This window comes from Rissa tridactyla, chromosome 13 (genome assembly GCF_028500815.1).
Source record: "Rissa tridactyla isolate bRisTri1 chromosome 13, bRisTri1.patW.cur.20221130, whole genome shotgun sequence".
NCBI lineage: Eukaryota > Metazoa > Chordata > Aves > Charadriiformes > Laridae > Rissa > Rissa tridactyla.
The window spans coordinates 4,673,426-4,693,966 of NC_071478.1; the positions used below are offsets into that span (position 1 = coordinate 4,673,426).

General features: G+C 42.4%; 1 protein-coding gene across 1 annotated transcript; it reads left to right on the forward strand.

The window, feature by feature from the left end:
* The first annotated feature begins 1,471 nt into the window (after positions 1 to 1,471).
* PPP1CC (protein phosphatase 1 catalytic subunit gamma) lies at positions 1,472 to 17,458 on the forward strand. Its single transcript, XM_054219841.1, has 7 exons — positions 1,472 to 1,659; positions 10,570 to 10,701; positions 11,952 to 12,182; positions 13,786 to 13,890; positions 14,901 to 15,124; positions 15,612 to 15,746; positions 16,178 to 17,458. The coding sequence occupies exons 1-7, from the start codon at positions 1,605 to 1,607 to the stop codon at positions 16,265 to 16,267; spliced, it is 972 nt and encodes a 323-aa protein (XP_054075816.1). The 5' UTR covers positions 1,472 to 1,604; the 3' UTR covers positions 16,268 to 17,458.
* Positions 17,459 to 20,541: the final 3,083 nt, after the last annotated feature.

Here is a 20,541-nt window from a genome sequence, read left to right on the forward strand (position 1 = left end):
TTACTTTGGGCTTACACCAGCATGACCGAGATTAGCATATCGGCTTGGGCGTGCTCATTACGATACGCGTTTGCTCAGGGAAGTGGAGCGTTGAAGCTGTGTTTTGCAACAGGCGCACCTGCGCTTCGGGTAGACTCTGCGTCCTCTTATCTCCTTCCTCCCGCCAGATCGAAGGTGTGCTGAGACTGCAAGTCCTTCACTTTATCGCCCTCACATACCCGAACTCTGCTCTGGCCCCACCAGGGTAATAAGCTGTTATGAATATTGTATAACTGTCGGCAGGAGGAATCCGGGATGCATAGTGGGAGCAATTCATACGGGGAAGGGAGAGGAGGAGGAGAGAGGTCGACAGAGCCATCCCTGCAAATTAAAGCACGAGTAAATAAAGCAATTAAAGAATATTTAATCACAGATGCAAGCTGAACAGCGGGAAAGGCCCGCACAGCCCATCTCCCTTGCAAATGCAAGCCAATTTACGGGCAGAACCTCATTTGCTTGTAGCCAAGCTGTAGCTACAGATAGAATAATAGCAGAAGTGTGAAATAAAATAGCAAGATGCTCTGGAAAGGGTAGGCTAATTTCTTCATCCGTAAGGATTTCAGAGCTGTACGTTTGTTACTTATTCGCGGGGGCAGAGACAGGATTTGGTCGGGAGCTAAAGGCCTTGCTCAGGCTGCAGAAACTCCGGAGAAGGAGCGGGGACGGGAGCTCACAGCCCAGCAGCGACCACGCACTGGGGCACGCTCTGACCGAGCGTGGTGAGCACCGAGTGGCAGTCCATCAGTCTCCTGCGGGCCCATGTCGCACAGGCTGGGGCCTGCAGGGAGCTGGAAGGGGCCACCACCGCCTTCCCCTGGTCACCTCACAAGCAGCATGGCCCCACACGCCACACAGGCCTTCCTCCCCACAGGCCACAGCGCCCTGTGAGGGAGGTTGCAGCTGCAGGTGTCATTTTGGTGTCATTCACCCTGTTTTAGGCCTGGGGAAGCAGCCATTACACAGAGGGGAAGCACACCCCTCATGCCCACTGCCTCACACCGAGCTGCCGCCTCACGGGTCGTGGCAACAGAGCCTCTGAGCGGGTCCTATGAGGAGGCAACACTGACAGAAGCCCGACCCCAGCCACCGCCTCCCGCCATCGGCGGAAGCCAAACGGCCCGCTAGCCCAGCTCGCGGCCAGGTTTCAACGGACGGAGCCCGGGCCTTGTGACAGCTCCGACACCGGGAGGCGGCACCGCCGCACTATTTCACCTCCCGTGAGCGGAAGCATCCCGCGAGCGCGGAACGGAGGCAGTGAGTTCCCCGCCCCGCTCTTCCCGCCCGGCCTATAAAGGGTTTCCGGTGAGCCGCGTCGCGCTCGTAGTATCCGTGCGCCGGGCGAGCTCGATGAGGAGACGACGGCCATTTTGTTCAGTGCTGGGTCTCTGCTGAGACCGGCGGTCGAGGGGGGGGCGGGGGGGGAAGAGAGAGAGGGAAGAAGGAGAGTGGGGAGGAGAGAAGGAAGGGGAAAAACGAGACAGAACGAGGAGAGAAGTCGGGCCGTTCAAGCAGCGAGCGGAGGGAGGGGAGCCGCGGGGAGGGGTCCGCCGGGCCGCTGAGAGGCGATGGCGGATATAGACAAGCTCAACATCGACAGCATCATCCAACGGCTGCTGGAGGGTGAGGGTCCGGGAAGGCATGGGGCGGGTGGCCGTGGGGTGGGTGGTGGCCGGGCCGGTGCCCGGGAGCCTGTCCATGCGGCGCCTTCGTGGTCCCACCTCAGCCACCGCCGCGGGGGATGCACCGCGTCCTGCCCGCCCGGTGGGGTCGGGGGGGGACCAAAATGGAGGGGCGCCGAGGCGCTTTGTCTTCCTGGGGCTCGTCTCCGCCGTCGCCCCGGGCGGCTCTGGCCTTCAGCCCTAACTTGTCCCTCAGACCATGTGTTTCCGAGCCCTTCCTGGCCTCCGATCCCCTCTGAGCTCCCGGTGCGGCGTTGGGACCAGCCGGCTGCCCTCCCTTCTCCTCCCCTGCAGCTCTAAGGAGATGCTTAATTTAGTGTTATTTTCGTAAGAAAGTGTTAAAAAAAACCCTGGGGTGTTGTCTTGCCTTCCACACGTGCACATGAGGTCTGTGCTTGGCTGGGTAGTCGTAGGGCTCTGGAAATAAGACCTAGCGTGTTTAAAGAGTCTGTTGAGGCAGCTTTTCAGAAAGTCGGGAGGAGACTTGCATGGCTTTCAGGATACCGTGGTTTTAGCTTTGATGGGCTGCTTGCATTAATGCTACTGTAGGACTTTGGCTCTTAATTCGTAACATATGGTGTCTTTTTAGGTGCGAATAAAGGGTTGGGTTTTGGCGTTTCAGACAGTTTGTGGAGGGGCTTATTGTCTTGTGTTGTCAGTGCTTTGGATTGAAGAGAGTTGCATGGGAGTTTCTAAATCAAAGGAGGACTTGAAAGTTGCAGCGGGTGTCTTCGGCATCATGCCTTCAGTTGCAGGGGTCGGGACTGGACTAGAATTATTGATTTATCTTTCTTAGGGCAAAAGGCTAAGAAGTAGTCAATGGCAAATTTTCTTGCAGGCATCAAGGAAAATCATAATTATTCAGAGAAGGAAGCTAGCCTGATCCAGCCTCATTTCACATATGTCAGGGTGGGCATCTCATCTGGACTTACGCTTGAAGAGCTTGGTCGGGGATTTAACTTTTTTCCATTTGGCACAAAGTCATCTGAGATGTTGCTGAGAGAAATGGTGAAGAAATGTGTTCCAGCTATATTACACCCTTTCCTTCTTCCGAGATTTTGCTTGTGTAATGACTTGGATAGCAAAAGGTCAGGCAGAGGAACAATACAGCTACTCCAGAAATGATTTGGAGTTAAAAATCCTGTAGATGTATTACGGGATTATTGAACTAGAATAAGTAAAAGTAAATAGGGCTTTTCCTCTGATCCGTTTTGGGTTTTGCCTGTTACGAATTTAAACTGCCCTGGTTTAAATTATTTAAAGGCTTCCCTTCATAAATTTAGACCACGATTTTCCTGAAACTCTAGTAGTACAGTTTGTAGATGTCAGCTCCTGTATTCATACGTCTGGCGTCATATTAATGCATGCCCCGTTTTATTGCAGGTGTTAGTTACAATTCTTACTTGATTTCCCCTAGTGTAATTAGGGCAATTTTCTCAAAGTCTAAGTTCTTAATATCAAAGACATGGAATAAGATAATCCTGGAAAGATATTTGAATTATTTCTCTTGTTTAAAGTTTCAAAAAGTAGTAAGATGTACTCTGTCACTATGTTACATTCTTACCCAGCTTATATCTGTATTATATGTTTGGAGGAGATGGGAGTTCATAAATCAGACTTCAGAAAGCTTTCTGACAAGATCTCTTCAGAGATGGTTCATGCAACTAAAGATGTTACCTGAGGTTGCATCAGCTGCCAGAACTGAAATTAAATTTTTTCCTTTATTGACATTTCAGCTGGGATTTTGGATTCCTTGAGGCAATGATTGTCTTTTAAATATTTAAAACAATTACCAGTGTTAGTAACCTATACTAGTGCTTTTTCGTTGCTTATTAAATGCCTATTATAAACATCTTTGCCAGACAGAGTAATGATTGACCTTTGTGGCATTCTGTCATTTTTATTTTTTTTTCCAGAAAGGGCAAAATGATATGTCATTTTAGCAAACATGCATTTTTGATTGAGTGCTAAATTGTGTGAATTACTGTGTAAATGCCATTCTCTTTGGAGAGACTCATCCTTTCCCTGAAATTACTACAGTCTGGCTACATAGGTGACAGGACTGAACTTCCAAGGTGGAGATCTGCATGGAGGGAAAAAAATATCTGAAGTATGTGTAAGGATTCTCATCCTATTTAGATTTGGAGCAAAAAAAGAAATTATTTTTTGGTGTGGTTCTCGTAGAACAACTGCATAGTGTTAGTTATACAAAGTCTGGTGTGCCTGTACCAGAACTCTGTTTCAAGTGATAACCTTTTCAGACAAGGTTGCACACAGATTAAAATCATACTCAAGCATGAAAACACTGCAAAACCTGTTTTAATAATCAGATTACTCAAACTGAGTTGCCCAAATCTTTGTGCAAGCTTTGATTTTTAGAGAAATTTGTTATTTGATTACAGCTGTCTTTAAACTGTATGCTTACATATTTTTATAACAGTTAACTTCAGGTGATTTTGCTAGTAAAGTGCAAATGATGTAACAGGGGGCATTATCCGCTTTTAAAGGTAATAAATGCAAGTATTAAGGAGATATGTGGCGAAATATTTCAAATCAGTGAGAAAATATGGTTAAGCAGGTATTTGTGTTTTATAATATGCCTTAGCATTGCACTGTTGGAAGGGACCAAGAGAGCTACGCCATTAGTGAATTTAGTCTAATGGTTGAGGTGAAGTGGTTCAAGGGTGAATAATAAGTTACTCTTGCTTTTGTTCTTAATATAGGGCATTAATAATGTATTTGTGAGGGGTTTTTTACTTGCTTTCTGTACTGACTTCTCTGATCAAATTACATTATTCTTACTTGTCCCCCAGATGGTCTTCCACCCAGATTAGGCTAGTTAGCTGAAACTATTATTTTGAACTTTAAAAGGCCTGGAAGTACATATTCAGGTTCTCATTCTAAGGTAAATATTTGAAGAGTCTGTCTTGCTCCAAATGTTTATAGTACAGAGCCATTTGGCATTGAAATGTCAGGAAAAAAAAATCATTTTTCGGTAACATTATTCTCAGCCTTAGAAGGACTTACAGTGAAAACATTGAACATACTGATTTTTTTTTGCTGTAATTGAATTTATATTTGTTACTTTCTTTACTACTGGGGTTTTGTTCTGCTAGGAACAATTTCATGAGTACAAGTTCTCTAATTTTGTCACTTTTAGTAACTGTACTAACAATAATTTTCACAAGAATAAGGCTTCTAAAGTATAGTAAATGACAGCATTGAAATATTTCGTAAGTGTCCCTGATAGTGGATAAAGGCTCAAATATTTATGGAACTAACTCACTTGACTGAGGAGTAAGAAGGGGCAAACCTGAGAGTGAATTACTCTCCTAGGAGGAGTATTGTAGGCACTAACTTCGTGGTTCTGAGCTTGCGGCTGAGCGTGTCTGCTAAGCCAAAACTGCCATTAGAAAAGAAGATGCTAGAAAAGCTCCCCGTAAGATGAAAAATCAGTGTCACGGTTATGGAAAGGGTTCCAGGAAATGGCAGCGTTCCTGCTCAGCACCAGGCAAAGAATGAGTGACAAATCCCGAGATTCCCTGAGTGTGAGCATGGCTTCCTTTCCGTGTCATGTCGGATGTTCTCCCTATAACTTAAGCCCCTTATCTGTTTCCTTCATCTAGCACATTGGCAGTTTTTCACAGATTAAGTAGGGTCTGGTTTGAAAATGGAGCTCATAGTAACATACCTAGAAAACAAGATTGAAATGTACTAGTCTTACCATGGTAATGATAAATAACAGGGTAAAATAACACAATTTCAACATACCTATGTGGAACCCAAGTTGAATTACGTTTTTCAAAATCTTTTCTGTGCTGCAGCCTCTGCAAACGCTATTAACAGAAAACTAAGTAATGAATGGAGGCTACTTTGGATAAAGCCATGTGAGGCTAGAATGGTGGTAGCCATTCTGAAAGCTGAAATCCTGGTTAGTGCGCTAAAATCAGCAAAAAGACTCCAAATCCTCAAACTTTCCTGTTTGTACACCCACAGATTTCTATTCCCGGTAAAGCCTGTTGTATAGCTGTCAAGGAGATATTCTCTCTAATTTGCTTTAAATGGGGAAAGAGTTATTAAAAATAGTTGAGTCAAAGAGTATGGATAAACTAATGCTGACATTAGAGAAGACTATTTCTTGTAAATGCAGGGTTCGGATTTTTTTTTTTACATTTCCTGCTAAATACAGCAATGATGAGTCTGAAGGCTTGCTTTCTGTTTAGCTTCATATACTGAGATATGTCTGTGTCTGATTCTCACAGATGTTAATCTGAAATGTGGTTAGATTTCACTTGTTGATGAGTTGGAATACTACAATAAAGTTTTTAATAGACAAGCAGCACTTTTTGACCTCAGACCATATAATTTTCCATAGTTTGTGCAGCTTAATGTTAATTGTTTCCTGCTGTGTTGCAGCAGTTTCTAATAATGGGAAATAGTTCTCCATTTGGAAGATGAGGATTAGATTCCTATCACTGCTGTGGATCCAAATAAGTCGGTTAAATTCTGTGTCTGTTGCCCAGTCAGTGAAGCGGAGGAATTTGTCATCTCTGAGTATTAGTGATCAGCGTGAGTACCTGTTGCTATGAAGCTCTCTCCAGTGTGGAAGTATGTTACAGGATGAAAATTTTGCAGTCATGCAGAATCTTCTGTTTGATAATGCTGTTGTGAACTTTTGTTGTACTAAAAAGTAGACTAAAACAACTTCTTTTTAGAGGCTTGGGCACTGAGGAGTTGCTTTTCAGTTTCAATTTTGAATTTGAAATGATCTGATCAAAGTTGGTAATGCCTGCAGTAAAGTAAAACCTTTTTTATATCAACCACTTTCAAGTTATTTATTCCCTTTGTGCCTATGGTGCAAAACTGAATGTGAAACTGTCATCAGGAACTGCTAAAAACAAGATTAAAAACAACCTGCAGTATTTTTGGAAATGTCTCTAGGACTGCAGACATCTGAATGTAAAATATGGTAAAACTGGGGGAATGTTTAATAAGCCAAAAAATGAACTGACCTGCTGATAGACTTATTTTCTTTAAAACATTTTCTGTACAAGAACTTGATTCTAGCTACTTCACTTGACAGCAATTTCTGCCTCTTCTTTTAATGCAATATTGGAGGAAAATTAGGTGTTTGGATCACTGAAATTTCTAGTATTTTTTAATATTCTGCTATTTTTGGATCCATTCCTAAGTATCTGTCCCTTTCATATGAACCTTGAATGAGGTAATACCCAGTTCTGTAATAGCATAGGTAAAGGATTGTGTGGCACCAAACTGAGCATTGAGGAATGCTAGTGATGGGAAGTGGTATAGAAGCCTGTTGTACTGTACATGCATGTGGTCGTCTGACTGTTACGTTCTAGATCCCACAGTTCTTGACCCACTTACCCTTCGCAAAGAAATGTATAAAAGTTGTCCTGGGTGTCAGGTGGTGTTTTGACTCCTGGCAGCTGCAGCTAAGCTTTGTTCTAGCTCTGTTTGCTTGCACCAAAATGACAGGGGTGCCATGAAGTTCTTGCTCTTCCTTTTACTTCCTTCCCCCCCCCCATGCTGGGCGGCTGTCGTACTGCGCTCACCTCTCTTAATAGTGCACTTTCATTTTAGAGTTGGTATCTGTTGTTGCTTTCCAGCAGTTTTCCTTCTTGACTTGGAAAGCAACGTTAATTTTCCTAGTTGGAACCGATGTTCAAGTCAGTATCTCTTCAGAGATCATACAGGCTCCAGGGAGGGATCATTTCTGTAGTCTTTTCCATCCAGTGGAGAGCTTATTTTTCCAAAACTTCTCATACTTGTGCAGTGGCGAAGATTTTACTTGTTAGAAGACTACCCAGACTGGACATTGAAATTCAAGCTCTCGAAAAATGATTTTTAAGAACAGGAGCATCTCTGCCTGAAAGAGGATAGGAATATATTACTGTCTGGAAATAGCGCAGCAATATGTTGAGACAAGACATAAATAAAATATTATTTGAAATGGGCTGACTTTTTTCTTCACCTGATTAATCTTTAGCGTGTTCCACTGTCAGTTCCACACTGTCATTTCTGAGAGAGGCTATTTTTTATGCATTGAAAGAACAAATGTGCATGTACAGTACTATTGAGCTGCTCTTTTGACTTTATGACCAAGCTGCCAATTAGTATTGTACTGTCTGATCTCTACAAGCTGCCTTGTTTTTGTCCAAAGCAGAGAAAAGAAACTGTAAACACCACATATTTTTTCATAGGGTATTATTTTTGCCTTTCTTAGTGGACTAAGTAACTTGAAGACTCGGAGAAATCTTTTAAGAAGTCATTCAGACTGAGCATCCTGCATTTCTTTGCCAGCTCTTTCATTGTGGATGAGAAAATCCTTGCACTAAAAATATAGATTCCTCAAACCAGCATGCACTTCTGCATACTTGATTCTTCTGAAGCCAAAAATATTTTTCCCAGCTTTTCAGGATATGTAGGTCAATGTTAGAAGAAATTGAACACTCTCCTTTCTTCTGTGCCAATTCCATGTTGGATGAAAGTGGTCAAAATGTCATTGGCAAGGCACCATGCTACAGAACTGAATCAAATTGTCCTATTCTTCTTTCATCCTTCTGGTATCTGTGATAGTGAATTTGTGAATTGCATCAGAGCATTATTTGATCTTGTCAGGGTTTTCTACAAGCAGATGACTAAGACTGCATGAAGATTATACTGGTTCAATGAAAGTATATTGGAGAAACATAGGAAATTTGTATCTGAAACAGTCAGTTTTCAGATTTTCATTTAATCCTCAGCAAAAACGAATGCATATGCTTTATTCATGAGCTTTAGTGACTCAGTGCATTACGTAGTCTGTATAATTTTTATGCTTCTTAATTTATGGATGTGAGATACAGAGTTTGGTTTTAGCAATTTCTAACAAGACCGTATCATGGAAAGTTAGATTATTTCTTTTGGCTTCTCAGAAAACTAAATGCAAGTATATTGTATTATCTCAAAAACAAAGTTGAATTGTAGGGGAAAATTTAACATTTATAATTCAGCCAGCTGATCACTTTATACTGTGAATTTCTGTTCTTTATTGCTTCTGGATATTTGGCATTTTGAGTAACTTGCTCATTGCTCAGGAGTGTTTGGAAAATTACTGTATGGATGAAAAGCTTCATGCGTGATAAACTGCAGTGACAAAGATTTAACTTTCATTTATATGCTTCATTACTTTGAATATTTTAATGGAAGACATGAAGTTTTGTGGTAATTCCCAGTGTTGCTGTGTAATGTCAGCTTTGAGTGATAATACATAGGCAGTGAATAATAAAGAAGCATGTATTGCTTGAAAGATAACATTATTAAAGCCGTGACTTTTGACCTACAATTAACTTAATGTCACTGTCGGTATACATTGTAATTTGAACTAAAGTTTAATTTTGAAGCTTGCTTGAGGAAAAGTCATGTGGTTTAGGGTCTTGTCAGTGATTCTGTAGGGCAGCCTGTGCCACCATGACTAGGGTCTCCGGGAGTCAGTATGAAGGGTAGAATTGTTTTGGTTGTAACACTGTAAGTGCTGGTAGAGATTGTGTCCAATGACGCTTGATTTTATGGATGGGTATTATACAACCATTTTATTCTCGATCTAGATAAGATGCATGCTGACTGAGCAATGTTCTCTGCTCTTGATCAGAGGCTTGTACAAAAGTAGGAAAGTTCTGTGCTAATGAGAAACTGTAATCCCTTTGGAAGACAACTGGTTTCGTTCTTACTTTTTCTAAAACATGCCCCCTGCCTGCCCCCCCGCCAGTGTTTTCCTACTGCAGTTCTCACTTCTTGATTTCATGTAGTGCAAGGCCCACAGTGACAGTACAGAGATTAGAGTCATCTGTACCTTCCAGATATCTCACTCTGAGGTTAAACAGTGTCAAGGGCATTAGACTGAAATGCTATCTAAAAGGTGATTTAGAAATTCAGGAAGGTAATATTGCATAGGTTCTTGTGTTTGAAAGGATGTGGAGCTTGTTGCTTGTGTTTTTTGGATGTAAAGACCAAGCCTTTTTGGATAAGAGCGTATATTCTTCAGTCTCAATACCATATGGGTTGCACACAGTAGGTCACCTGACTAGGCAATGTTACCAGTGTAGTGATTTTGTTTCTGGAAGTGTTGTCAGACTGTTTCCAGGCATCTGAGGCTAAAGTTCTGAGGTCTGAGGCTGGGAGGTAGATCTACTACTAGCTTGTCTTGCTGTACTCAAAGGCAATGATAAGAAGACAAGTTTTGTCATTGCGATCCAAAAATGTTTCTTTATGTATAGTTCTGACCTTCTAATCATATGCTTGTTTTTCTTCCATGTTTGCTAACTGCAGTCTAGAATGGGGCAGTACAGTATTTATTGGTACTGTAGTCTTGTTTGTTTAGATACTGTCTTAGGCAAGGTTATATGGTAGTTTTCTGGAAGCTTGCACATATGAGCTATGATATTGATGATTAAATAGGAGACTTTCTTTTCTCAAGTTCACACAGCCTTCCAGAGAACAAGTGTATAACTGCTTCACTTTAAAAAAAATAAAATAATAATACATATATATAGTCACATTGTCCAAGGTAGGTTTTATAATTAAATAGGACTAAACTGATGCTATTTAAAATGTGTCATTTAACGGGGGAAGTGTAGAGCCATGAGTTCTGTTAAATGAAAGTACCATACAACTGAAACAGAACACGCTACCCTTTCTCTGGTAACACGGCAGTGCAGTTTCACCTCAGCAGACTGATACTACCCTGTTATCTTCTCATTCTGTATTACAGTGGCATTTAGTCAGGCTCTTAAAATAACATTGGGGATGTTGTTGATTTTGATAACTGACTTCTGACTCCTCCTGACAGTGCGAGGATCAAAACCAGGCAAAAATGTTCAACTTCAAGAGAATGAAATTAGAGGACTGTGCTTGAAATCCAGAGAAATCTTTCTGAGTCAGCCTATTCTACTAGAACTTGAAGCTCCACTGAAAATATGTGGTGAGTACTGAGATTATGATTTGATGCCTGGGGGGACAGGGGTGCCAGGTAAATGCAGACCTTAAGCAGAGGACAAATGCCAGATGCTCCTGTCACATATTAATAGTGGAACTAATAAACAAAGGGAAGATAAAACCCTGCTGCATGCTTAGGGTGGAGGAGTTGAGGAAAAGGTAACAAACATAGGAATTGGAGTGGGGACCAAAATAATCCAAACACAAAAAGTAACTGGTCCAGTTTCACCAGGCTTCTTGGGGAGGGGATTCACATGAAGCTTTGGAAAGGAGTTTTTGTATCAATGAAATAATGTTTGTCCTAGTCATGACTAAACAAGGGGAAACAAAGGAGAACTACAGTAGTTTATTGTAGCTGCTATTCAGAGTTGAACAGTGGTTTGACAATATTTTAAAATCCTTCTGAAAACTTAGATTTCTGTACTGTTTCTGGGAATTACCTTCTAGTTTGGTTTCACTGTACTTGTGCACAGTGGTGCTTATTTTGCACACACACATTCACATGTAGTTATGCTAAAAGAATGAAGAATGTCAAAATAAAAGCCTCAATAAATGCACTTTAAAAAGCTTCCAGCAAACAGTATCTTATCGTACTCTAACATTGAGGATTTACTTCAAATTGAAGTAGCTTGTTCAGTATTTATAACATTGGTAGTCTAAAACCATGATTTAGTGTTCTGCTTGTCAGAAACAAATCCATGATTTAAATCAAGGACAGAAATGCCAGTTTCATTTTTGTACAACCTCACTGCTAGAATTTGAATTACTAGCTGTGTCAAGAATGCACCAGAGATAGTACAAAGGAAAGCAAGTTCCCCAGGTGGTCAGTTTTCCATCAGTATTAGTAATGTTGTGTGGAAATACCAACAATGAGGTAAAGGTTCCTGATCTCACAGCCATTACTAGTCAAGTAAAGGATTTAACTGGATGTCAGATTTTCATTTGAACATGCACTTGGTTTCCTGAAATCTTGATTTTGTTTTAGACGCGTATGAATATTTTTAAGTAGCTACATACTTCATCTTAGTGCAGTTAACCATTACGTTACATAGGTGTCAAACTTCAGAATGTGATCATTTTATATAAGATAAACTGTAATTTTTAATTGTGTTGTGTGCAGTATCTAACTGCAAGCTTTTTTCTTTCTGAAGTGTCATGTATTTGTTCTTTCTCTAGATTCAATCAAAGAATGTAGCAAAGAGTCACTTATATGTTGCTTCTGAATACTGTTTACAGGTGACATCCATGGACAGTACTATGACTTGCTTCGGCTCTTTGAATATGGAGGTTTTCCACCAGAAAGCAACTACCTGTTCCTTGGTGATTATGTTGACAGAGGAAAACAGTCTTTAGAAACAATTTGTCTTCTATTGGCCTACAAAATTAAATATCCAGAGAATTTTTTCCTCCTCAGAGGGAACCATGAATGTGCCAGCATCAATAGAATTTATGGGTTTTATGATGAATGTAAGTAATAGTGATGATGTGTGCATCTTTGGCTTGGGAAGGCAGGGTAGGAGGTGCTAGTGTTGTGGTGTTAATGGTTCTTTCCTAACTTGCAGTTCCCTTTGGGCACTTCAGGGGGGCCCTTAGCCTGTTGTGCTAAGGGAAACGTGTGCTTTCCCTAATCCTATTGGAGTCCAGTCCTCACAGTACAAAGCAGCATGCAAGTGGGTAATTTTATTTATTGGCTGCTATGTTAACTAACAGTTCTCACCAGTACATATTGTTGAAGTTCTTAAGATACGGTCATCTAATGAGAGATGAGAGAATTTTACTTGATGTGCTCTACAAAAGTTCACCTCTGTTTCTTTCATGTGAGGGATGATGATGACACATGCTTGTGTTATAACTTAACATGGAGAATGGGCTGATCTTTACTGTGGTTATGTTAACGCTGCTTGCAATCTGTAACTTTGTAATGTTAAAAAAAAGACTTTGCCCTTCTCTGGATGCAGTACTGCTGTGTTGTGTGCTAGTTTTGTCCAAAACCAATATTTCCTTTGCTAAATGGGGCAAAGCATGTGTGAAGCCTTCAGTGTGATGCATGCTTGGATTGAGCACCAGATACTTGCTCTTTCAGTAGGTGGCTTCAGCTGCAGAAGTTGTTACTTGAACCAGTGTGTCAGCCTTTTAATGAAGAAATGTGCTTATATGTATTTGGCATCACGAGCACTCCATTTGAACAAATGTTGCTATGCAGTTAACGTACCAGCTCTGTCACTGCAGAGTGCATTAAGGTCTATTGTGACAGAGACTGTATGTAGACATTACCCTGATATAACAAGTAATTTAGCTGTGAAGTAGAAGTGTATGTTCATGTTTCAAAAGATGTGACTTAATAAATCCAGGTAATGTAGAGGAGATTAAATTGTTAAACTAATTGTGCATTGAAGCATTCTCACAACTTGTGTTATGGGCCATACTTGGCTTGTAGCTTACAAGATGTACTTGCCATGTCTTGCTCTCCTTCGGTGAGGAAATAAAGATGGGTGGTATTTCAGAGTTGACTCCTCAGAGATTAATCACAGGCTTAGTCATATATCACAAATATGTTCAGGGTTCATATCTGTTGGAAGAGTCCCTGTGAAAGTAAAACTGTAGCAGTTTCATTTTTCAGTCCTGTTTCTTTGCATAGAGAGACTTTAGGTGGCAAAGAACTAGCAGAAGTTTCAAGAAAATGTGCTTTCCAAGAATTGCTCTCTTCCCCTGAAAAAAAAACCAGCAAATGGCAGGGTTTTCTGAAATGGATCAAATTCTCCAAGGGGTAATTTTCCAAAGCAAAGTTGGGACTGAAGAGTCTGGCTGCCAACAGTGGAATGTCGTTCTGTTGAACAGACTTGGGCTATCCTCAGAGCCGCTTCAGAGCACCCTGCCACACTGAAGGAGACCGTTGCAACTTTCGTAGAAGCAATAAAGTGTATTAGTGGATATCAGAGAAGACAAATTGTGTGTAGGCTTTAATGCTAACTTGTTGCAAGTCTTAGTAAACTTAGGGCAGCCATATTAGGTTGGTTTTAGCTGTGTTAGAAAAGTATATTGACTGTTTTTTCTCCAAAATGTCTTCTAGGTAAGAGGAGATACAACATTAAGCTGTGGAAAACCTTCACAGACTGTTTTAACTGTTTACCAATTGCAGCTATTGTGGATGAGAAAATATTCTGCTGTCATGGGGGTAAGTAACAGTTCTGTAGTTGATATTTGAGAAACTGTAATACCCTAGTATCAGTCATGGCAATTTCATGTTTATGTTTCTGAAGCTTCAAAACTTCAGGGATTTTTCTCTGACTTGGGTCAAGTATAAGATAGGGTTGAGCTTGATTAGTGTCAGGTTTGTGAATCATTGAGCTGGTAGTTTTGTAACTTCAGATGCAATAATCTGCTTTCCCTTTTATACCAAAAGGCATATTTAATAGCATCTCCTTTTGAGTAAAAAATCCTTGTAGTTTTTTTTAGACTTACATGACTAGGAGTTTTAAGAACATTCTGAAAATGTGCATTTTCATAGAATCATAGAATGATTTGGGTTGAAAGGCACCTTTAAAGATCATTTAGTAGAATCCACACTGCCGTGGGCAGGGACATCTTTCACTAGATCAGGTTGCTCAAAGCCCCATTCAACCTGGTGAGTTTGGATTTCCATTTGTAGCAATTGGCTCTGTTATGCTATGTGATACTGCTTCATGCAACTTTTCAAAGTAATAAAATACATATTGCACCTTAAATGCTTTATCACTTGCAAGTAATTACAGTCGCCCAGGGAGACGTATCAGTGAAAAATAGTATGGGGTCTGTTTGATGCTGTATTTCATCTTGCTAGGCCTGATCGTTAAAATAAACATATCCTGTGATTTCTAGTATTAATGCCTCTCTTACTTAGCAGCTCTTTTAACAGACATTTGCAAAATATTACAGTGAGATTATTGTAATCCTCTAAAATGTGGAAATAGCTTTGCTTATCTTGCTTCTAGTAAATCTTACAGAAAGTGACTTGTCTTCTGTTACAAAAGCTTTAAAACAAATGCTGGATTAAGAAAATGTCAGTTAACATTGCCACTGAACGACGTAAAATTGCAATGGTGAATCAGTTTGAATGCAAATTATTTTGGTCTTGAATTAATACCTCAGTCTTGCAGAGCAAAGTTGGACTAAAATGTGAACTGTCTGTGTCTTAACTCTGAACAGGTTTGTCACCAGACCTTCAGTCAATGGAACAAATAAGACGAATTATGCGCCCCACTGATGTACCAGATCAAGGTCTACTTTGTGATCTCTTGTGGTCTGACCCGGACAAGGATGTCTTAGGATGGGGTGAAAATGACAGAGGAGTGTCCTTCACTTTTGGTGCTGAAGTGGTTGCTAAGTTTCTCCATAAACATGATTTGGATCTCATATGTAGAGCTCATCAGGTATCTTAATTTTGTACATTAAACCATAGAATAATTCAGGTTCAGAGGGACCTGAGGTGGTCATCTGTTCCAACCCTACACACAAGTACTCAACACAGGACAAACCGGTGTAAGCCTGACTGGCTGAGGGTCTTCTTCAGCCAAGTTTTAAATATATGCAAGGATTGAGATTTCACTGGCTCTGAACAACTTGTCCCAATGTTTAACAACCCTTGTAATGAACATTTTTTCCCTTAACACACATAAACTGAGTCTCTGATTCCTGAACAAGATTGTCTTGAGCCTAGCAGAATCCTGGTTTTCTTATTGCTAATGGACTCTGTTGCTGAACTGGATCCTGCAGTGGTCTTCCTGTTGTGGTATAGAAGTTAGGAACTCGTGTTCCTTAGTTGTAGACAGTTTTTTAACTGCTGGTTCTCTTAAAGCTGCTTTACATCTTGGCAGAAAGAAGTTGTCCAGTCTAATATTTCTGCTTTTCTCTCTAAAGGTTGTTGAAGATGGATATGAGTTTTTTGCAAAAAGGCAATTGGTAACTCTCTTTTCTGCCCCAAATTACTGTGGAGAGTTTGATAATGCGGGTGCCATGATGAGTGTGGATGAAACTCTAATGTGCTCTTTTCAGGTATGGTATCTGAAGATTTTACCTCCTACGTAGTGCAGTCACACTTAAATTTGCTCTAATTTGAATTGATCCTTTACTATTACAAAACCGTAATGCTTGTGTCAAATAGATCTTTACAGATACCACAGGTAGACAGGGCTGTGCTTGCACTCATGTCTTCAAAAATGTGATAAGCCCTTGCTTGTGTGAGTAGATGAACTGTTTTACCCTGCAATTAAATCATCCCAGCAAAGCTGTCAGCCTGTGTCTGTTGCCACGGGCTCTCAGATCAGCTACTCTAAGTTCTGTTGTAGCTGTGAGTAGGAAACATTTATTTATTGGCACATTTATGACTTGTCCAGCTGACCTGTATAATGCCTTTACTAGTGAATTAATTGCTTGTTTGTAAGAAAGCTAAAACTTCTTGCTAAGTGACCGCACTATCTTTTCAGATTTTGAAACCGGCAGAGAAAAAGAAGCCCAATTCCAGCAGACCCGTAACGCCTCCCAGGGGTATGATCACAAAACAAGCAAAGAAATAGTCACTTTGGCGCTGCCTTGTTGGGACTTGTATTATAGTATATAACCTCCATTTTTAAAACTGTAATGTGTACTGTTCAGCTTGCTCAAAATAGATAATGTGTTTGTGGTTTTCCTTTTGATTTGATGAATGGCATTTGCTGGTTGTAACAGCAAATGAAAGACTTTTCTCCCAGGAAAAGAGTTTTAAACTTCCCTTTCGTTGGTGTTACAGCTGTACACTCCACAGCATCTTATCCTGTCATTATGGGTAATTGTACAACTGACTTTCTGAATCTGTACAATGAGTAGTGTAAATGCTTGTTTTTCTTCTTTAGGATCTAAAGAGGGCACTAGTGTGCTGTGAGAGTAGAAATTTGTTACTGTCAGAAATCACATACTGTTTATACAAACCACTGTGAACTTTTTTTACGTTAAATTTTGTTTTAAAGGGATTGCTTTTCTTTTAATGTCTTGTCATGTACACGTTAGTTTTATTGCTGTCAACATTAGAAATAACCTTCAACTTACCAGCATCACTGGTATGATGTATATTTAATTCAGACACACATCCCCCTCCGTATACTTCAAATGACAATTAAAGCCATTATTTTAAGTGTTTGTGTCTTTCCTGAAGCCAAAGTCGCTTAGAAAACTGTTCGTACACGACCCACCACGCAGAGTTGGCAGGGCTTTCCATTCACGCCTTCCTCCTGGAGACAAAAGGAAGTCCTGACTTGAAATAGCAAGTAGAAATGCTGTGCTGTTTATTCTATTCCTGGCAAAAGTAAACACATTTTTGTACAGTTTCCGTATGTTTGGATCAAGTGAACCGTTTTACAGGGGCATCGGTCCTGTGGCAGCCAGTGTCAGAAAGATGGGAGTTACGGAGATGGTTCTAGATCTGCCTGAATGGGCTCATGCGGTTTAGCCGAAGGACTTTGTTCTACAAAGAAACGTAGAAAATAGCTTGATAAGCCAACCAGAGGCGTTGATCTTGATCACCGGTTTATATAAATCTCTCACAGAATCTTGTTTTTTAAAAACTGTTAATCTTTTTTTGAACAGATAACAGTGTACAATACCATGTAGTGAAAATCACTTATTAAACGAAGAAATTGTTAAATCTTCTCAGTGTCAGTTTATCACAACATATACACTACTGCTATCAGAGGAGCTGACTTAGATAAATAAATTGTTCTGGAAACCCACAACTTCTTGGTTTGGATTTGTCTAAGCCGCAGGCACTGGACGTATGTTTTTTAAACAGGAGTGTTGGATCCACACCTGCTTCTGGAGCTTTAATGCACATATTGCCCTTAAATACAGGCACCCTCCCACCAGAGGGGGTGGGCGCAGGCATGAAGCTACCAGAGCGCTCCATGCAGAGCTCTCAGGCAAGTCAGGACGCTGCAGTTCAGCGACAGAAGACGCCGGTATCTGAACTTCTGTTTTTCACAGCCCTGCGGTCAGGGCGGCAGCGGTTCCCAGAGGTACATGTGCGTGGGAGGACTCGCTCATCTACGCTCATGTTTATTGTTCCGTGTTTTGAGTGGGGTTTGCCTTGAGTACAAGTCCTGCTGTGTTGGGACCACGGACTTGAGAGGGTCCTGGCTGAGGAAAAGACAGATTTCCTCTGGTTTTTAATTAAAGAACTGTAAATTCTTGGTAAAGAAGGGAAATTGAGTAGACTTTACCACTGCTGTCTGTCCCGGTAGCAAGGCTTGGTGTACACCACCTGAAGCGGATTGAGTTGAAGGTGATGGACGAGGTGTGATGCCAGCTCTGGGCAGTCGGCTCTCAGCCTTGGCCAGAGTGCCCCGTTGGTCCATATCCCTTCATCCGCTGCCTCCTCTCGCATGCCTTGCGGAACATACTGCGAGATTTTTAGGAGTCAAAGGAGGTGGGTTGTTCAGCCTGTTCCAGAACAGCTGCGGTGGTGGACGGTGGGTGCTTGGTGGAGTCTGGTTAGGAAGAAGGAGCTGCTGCCACTGAAGTCCCCAGCTCCCATAAACCACCAGCTCTGTTCTGGCGTCCCCCTTAGCGCATGAGTTTCCCTTCACTTCTGGAGCGAGCTGAACTTTTTTGACAAACGTGCATCTTCTGGGCAGTCCCCAGCCATTGATTTGGGGGTTTCATGTATTTCTCTGACAAATCCAAGAACCTTTTTTCTACTCCAAAGGCTTTTTTTTTTCCCTTCCTCTAAAGCTAATTAATCAAACCACCTCTTGGCAAATTTTGGTGAGCTCATTAGATAAGGTGTCAGAGATTGCCTGTTAAAGGCTTTCTCAAAAACTTAACTTTCACCCTTTAAATCACATTTGTGGGTTTTCTTCATAGCTCTATAATTTTTCTCCCTCCTTGTAAAACAGTAACCTGCGTGTCTTTTATTGATCGGGTGAATAATGGCGCACAGATGGAACCCATTTTTATTTGACTTGTATCTAGAGGAATGCATTGACCTGTCCCCACCACCATGAGTTCAACAACCATTCCGTGTGTCACCGTGTCACACCTTTTTCCTCCGTGACTTGTTTTTTCTCTCCTCGAATGCAGTTTTAGTGACACAGGCGCCTATTCTGGGCTGCGTGTTCTGCTTGGCTGCATTCCCCTGGGGTGGCTCATGTCCCCCCAGCTGCTCGGGGTGAAGGAAGTCCCACGGCACCGTGGTGGAGGTGGAAAGGTTCCTGCCGCGCCGTGGTGGCCGGAAGGAAAGACCTGCTGATCTCGCTACGGTTGGTGATCAGAGGTTCAGAGGCACATTTTATGCCCCTTTTTGCGGGTTTTTTGATCAGTGGAGGGAGAGAAGGAGCAGCAGCTGCCCTTTTCCTATTTTTTTTCGTGATGAAACTTGTAGGAACATCTAGTTTGCATGCGGAATGGAGAGAGCGGGACATGAGCCTCCTGAGGCCCTTCTCTCCGCAGCCCCACTGCCTTTTCCTGCTGCCCCGAAGCTCCGCAGAAGCCCTGAAGGGCAAACCAGCAGGGAGGGTCCCAGGCCTTGCTGGAGATCTCCACAGGAGATCTTGCAGGAGATCTTTTGCCTGAGTCCAACGTCACTGTGTTACTCTGGAGAAGCGCGGTAAGATCTGAGGCACTATTTGTCGATTCGGATGTTACTCTAGAGAGCGGAGTCTCTGAAATGAGGCGAGGCCCCTTTCGCATCTGGCCGTGGGAAGGCTGTTTTTCAGCACAGGCATCTCTGGCGGTTCCTGGTTTGCTTTAGGATGTGTCAGTGCCATCGTGGCTTTCAGTCCCGAGTTGTTGGGTGAAGCTGCGCTACTTAAAAACCATCAACAAGGCATTAGCTTCGCCTGCAGCGTAAGGCGTGATCCCCAACGGCGCTCGGGCCTCCACAGGAGGACACAGGCGTTCGGACACACGAGCCCCGATGTGTACCGTGTGCTTCAGACCCGAGTTTAAACTCTGACCGACAGGAATTGTTGAATGAGAGCTGGACCCTGCAGCACCTGGGCCGTGGAGGGGGCGAGGGGCCGATGGGGGGTGCGGGAGGTGGGCTGAGCTACCCGTGCGCTGCCCCGGCAGTGCCACCTACAGCGGTTCTTACTCAAAGTTGTGGCTTGCGAGGTATGACACAAAGCGCGCTCTCCTTGGGGATTTTGGGCAGCTGGTGAGTTGCTGAGGTCGCGCTCTTTCCAAGCAGTCGGGGTTTTCTACCCTTCCTGCTTCTACTGAAAGAGGGTCTCGAGCCTTGGGGGTCTCTGTGCTCGACCACATCTTTCTGGTCTCTTGTTCTCGTGGGCGTTTGACTTCGCTTGTCAAAAAGCATGCTGTTACTGTAAAAAAAAAAGGGGTCGAAATGGGGAGTTTAACCCACCATCAGGCTGGAAAGAGGTTTAAGGTGAGGCCCCGGGGAGAGGCAGCTGAGCTCCCCCTGCCCCAGTCCTGTAACGCTGGATTTGCCCTTAAATCGCGTCCGGCACCAGCCTGGTCCTCACCAAGAGCTTCATGGCTCTTTGGAGCTCTGCATGCGTGTGCTGATTATTGGGATTTTATTTAAATTCTGGGGATGAGGCTTCGTTCACATTTGTGATCACCCCAGCAGCTGTGCTCAGGGCCAGGTGAGCCCACTGGGTACGAAGAAGACTCAGCTCATGGAGAAGCAGAACCGGCCTGTTTTCTCCTTAAAACCCACACTCCTTACTGAAAAGGGGGTTGGGTCTGTTGAGCTCTCAGGAGAAGACCTGCCATCTGCAGTGCTAGTCCTGAGCTGGCGCCTTCCATCATTAGCTGGTTGTGTTGGTGTTTACTGGAGTCAGCTGAGACCAAAATGCCT

Excerpts from the sequence above, each read along its gene's own strand:
- PPP1CC (XM_054219841.1), top strand. The coding sequence starts at position 1,605 with ATGGCGGATATAGACAAGCTCAACATCGACAGCATCATCCAACGGCTG. Across the intron at positions 10,702-11,951 it reads AGCTCCACTGAAAATATGTG|GTGACATCCATGGACAGTAC; the intron begins GTGAGTACTGAG and ends TACTGTTTACAG. Across the intron at positions 12,183-13,785 it reads TTATGGGTTTTATGATGAAT|GTAAGAGGAGATACAACATT; the intron begins GTAAGTAATAGT and ends AATGTCTTCTAG.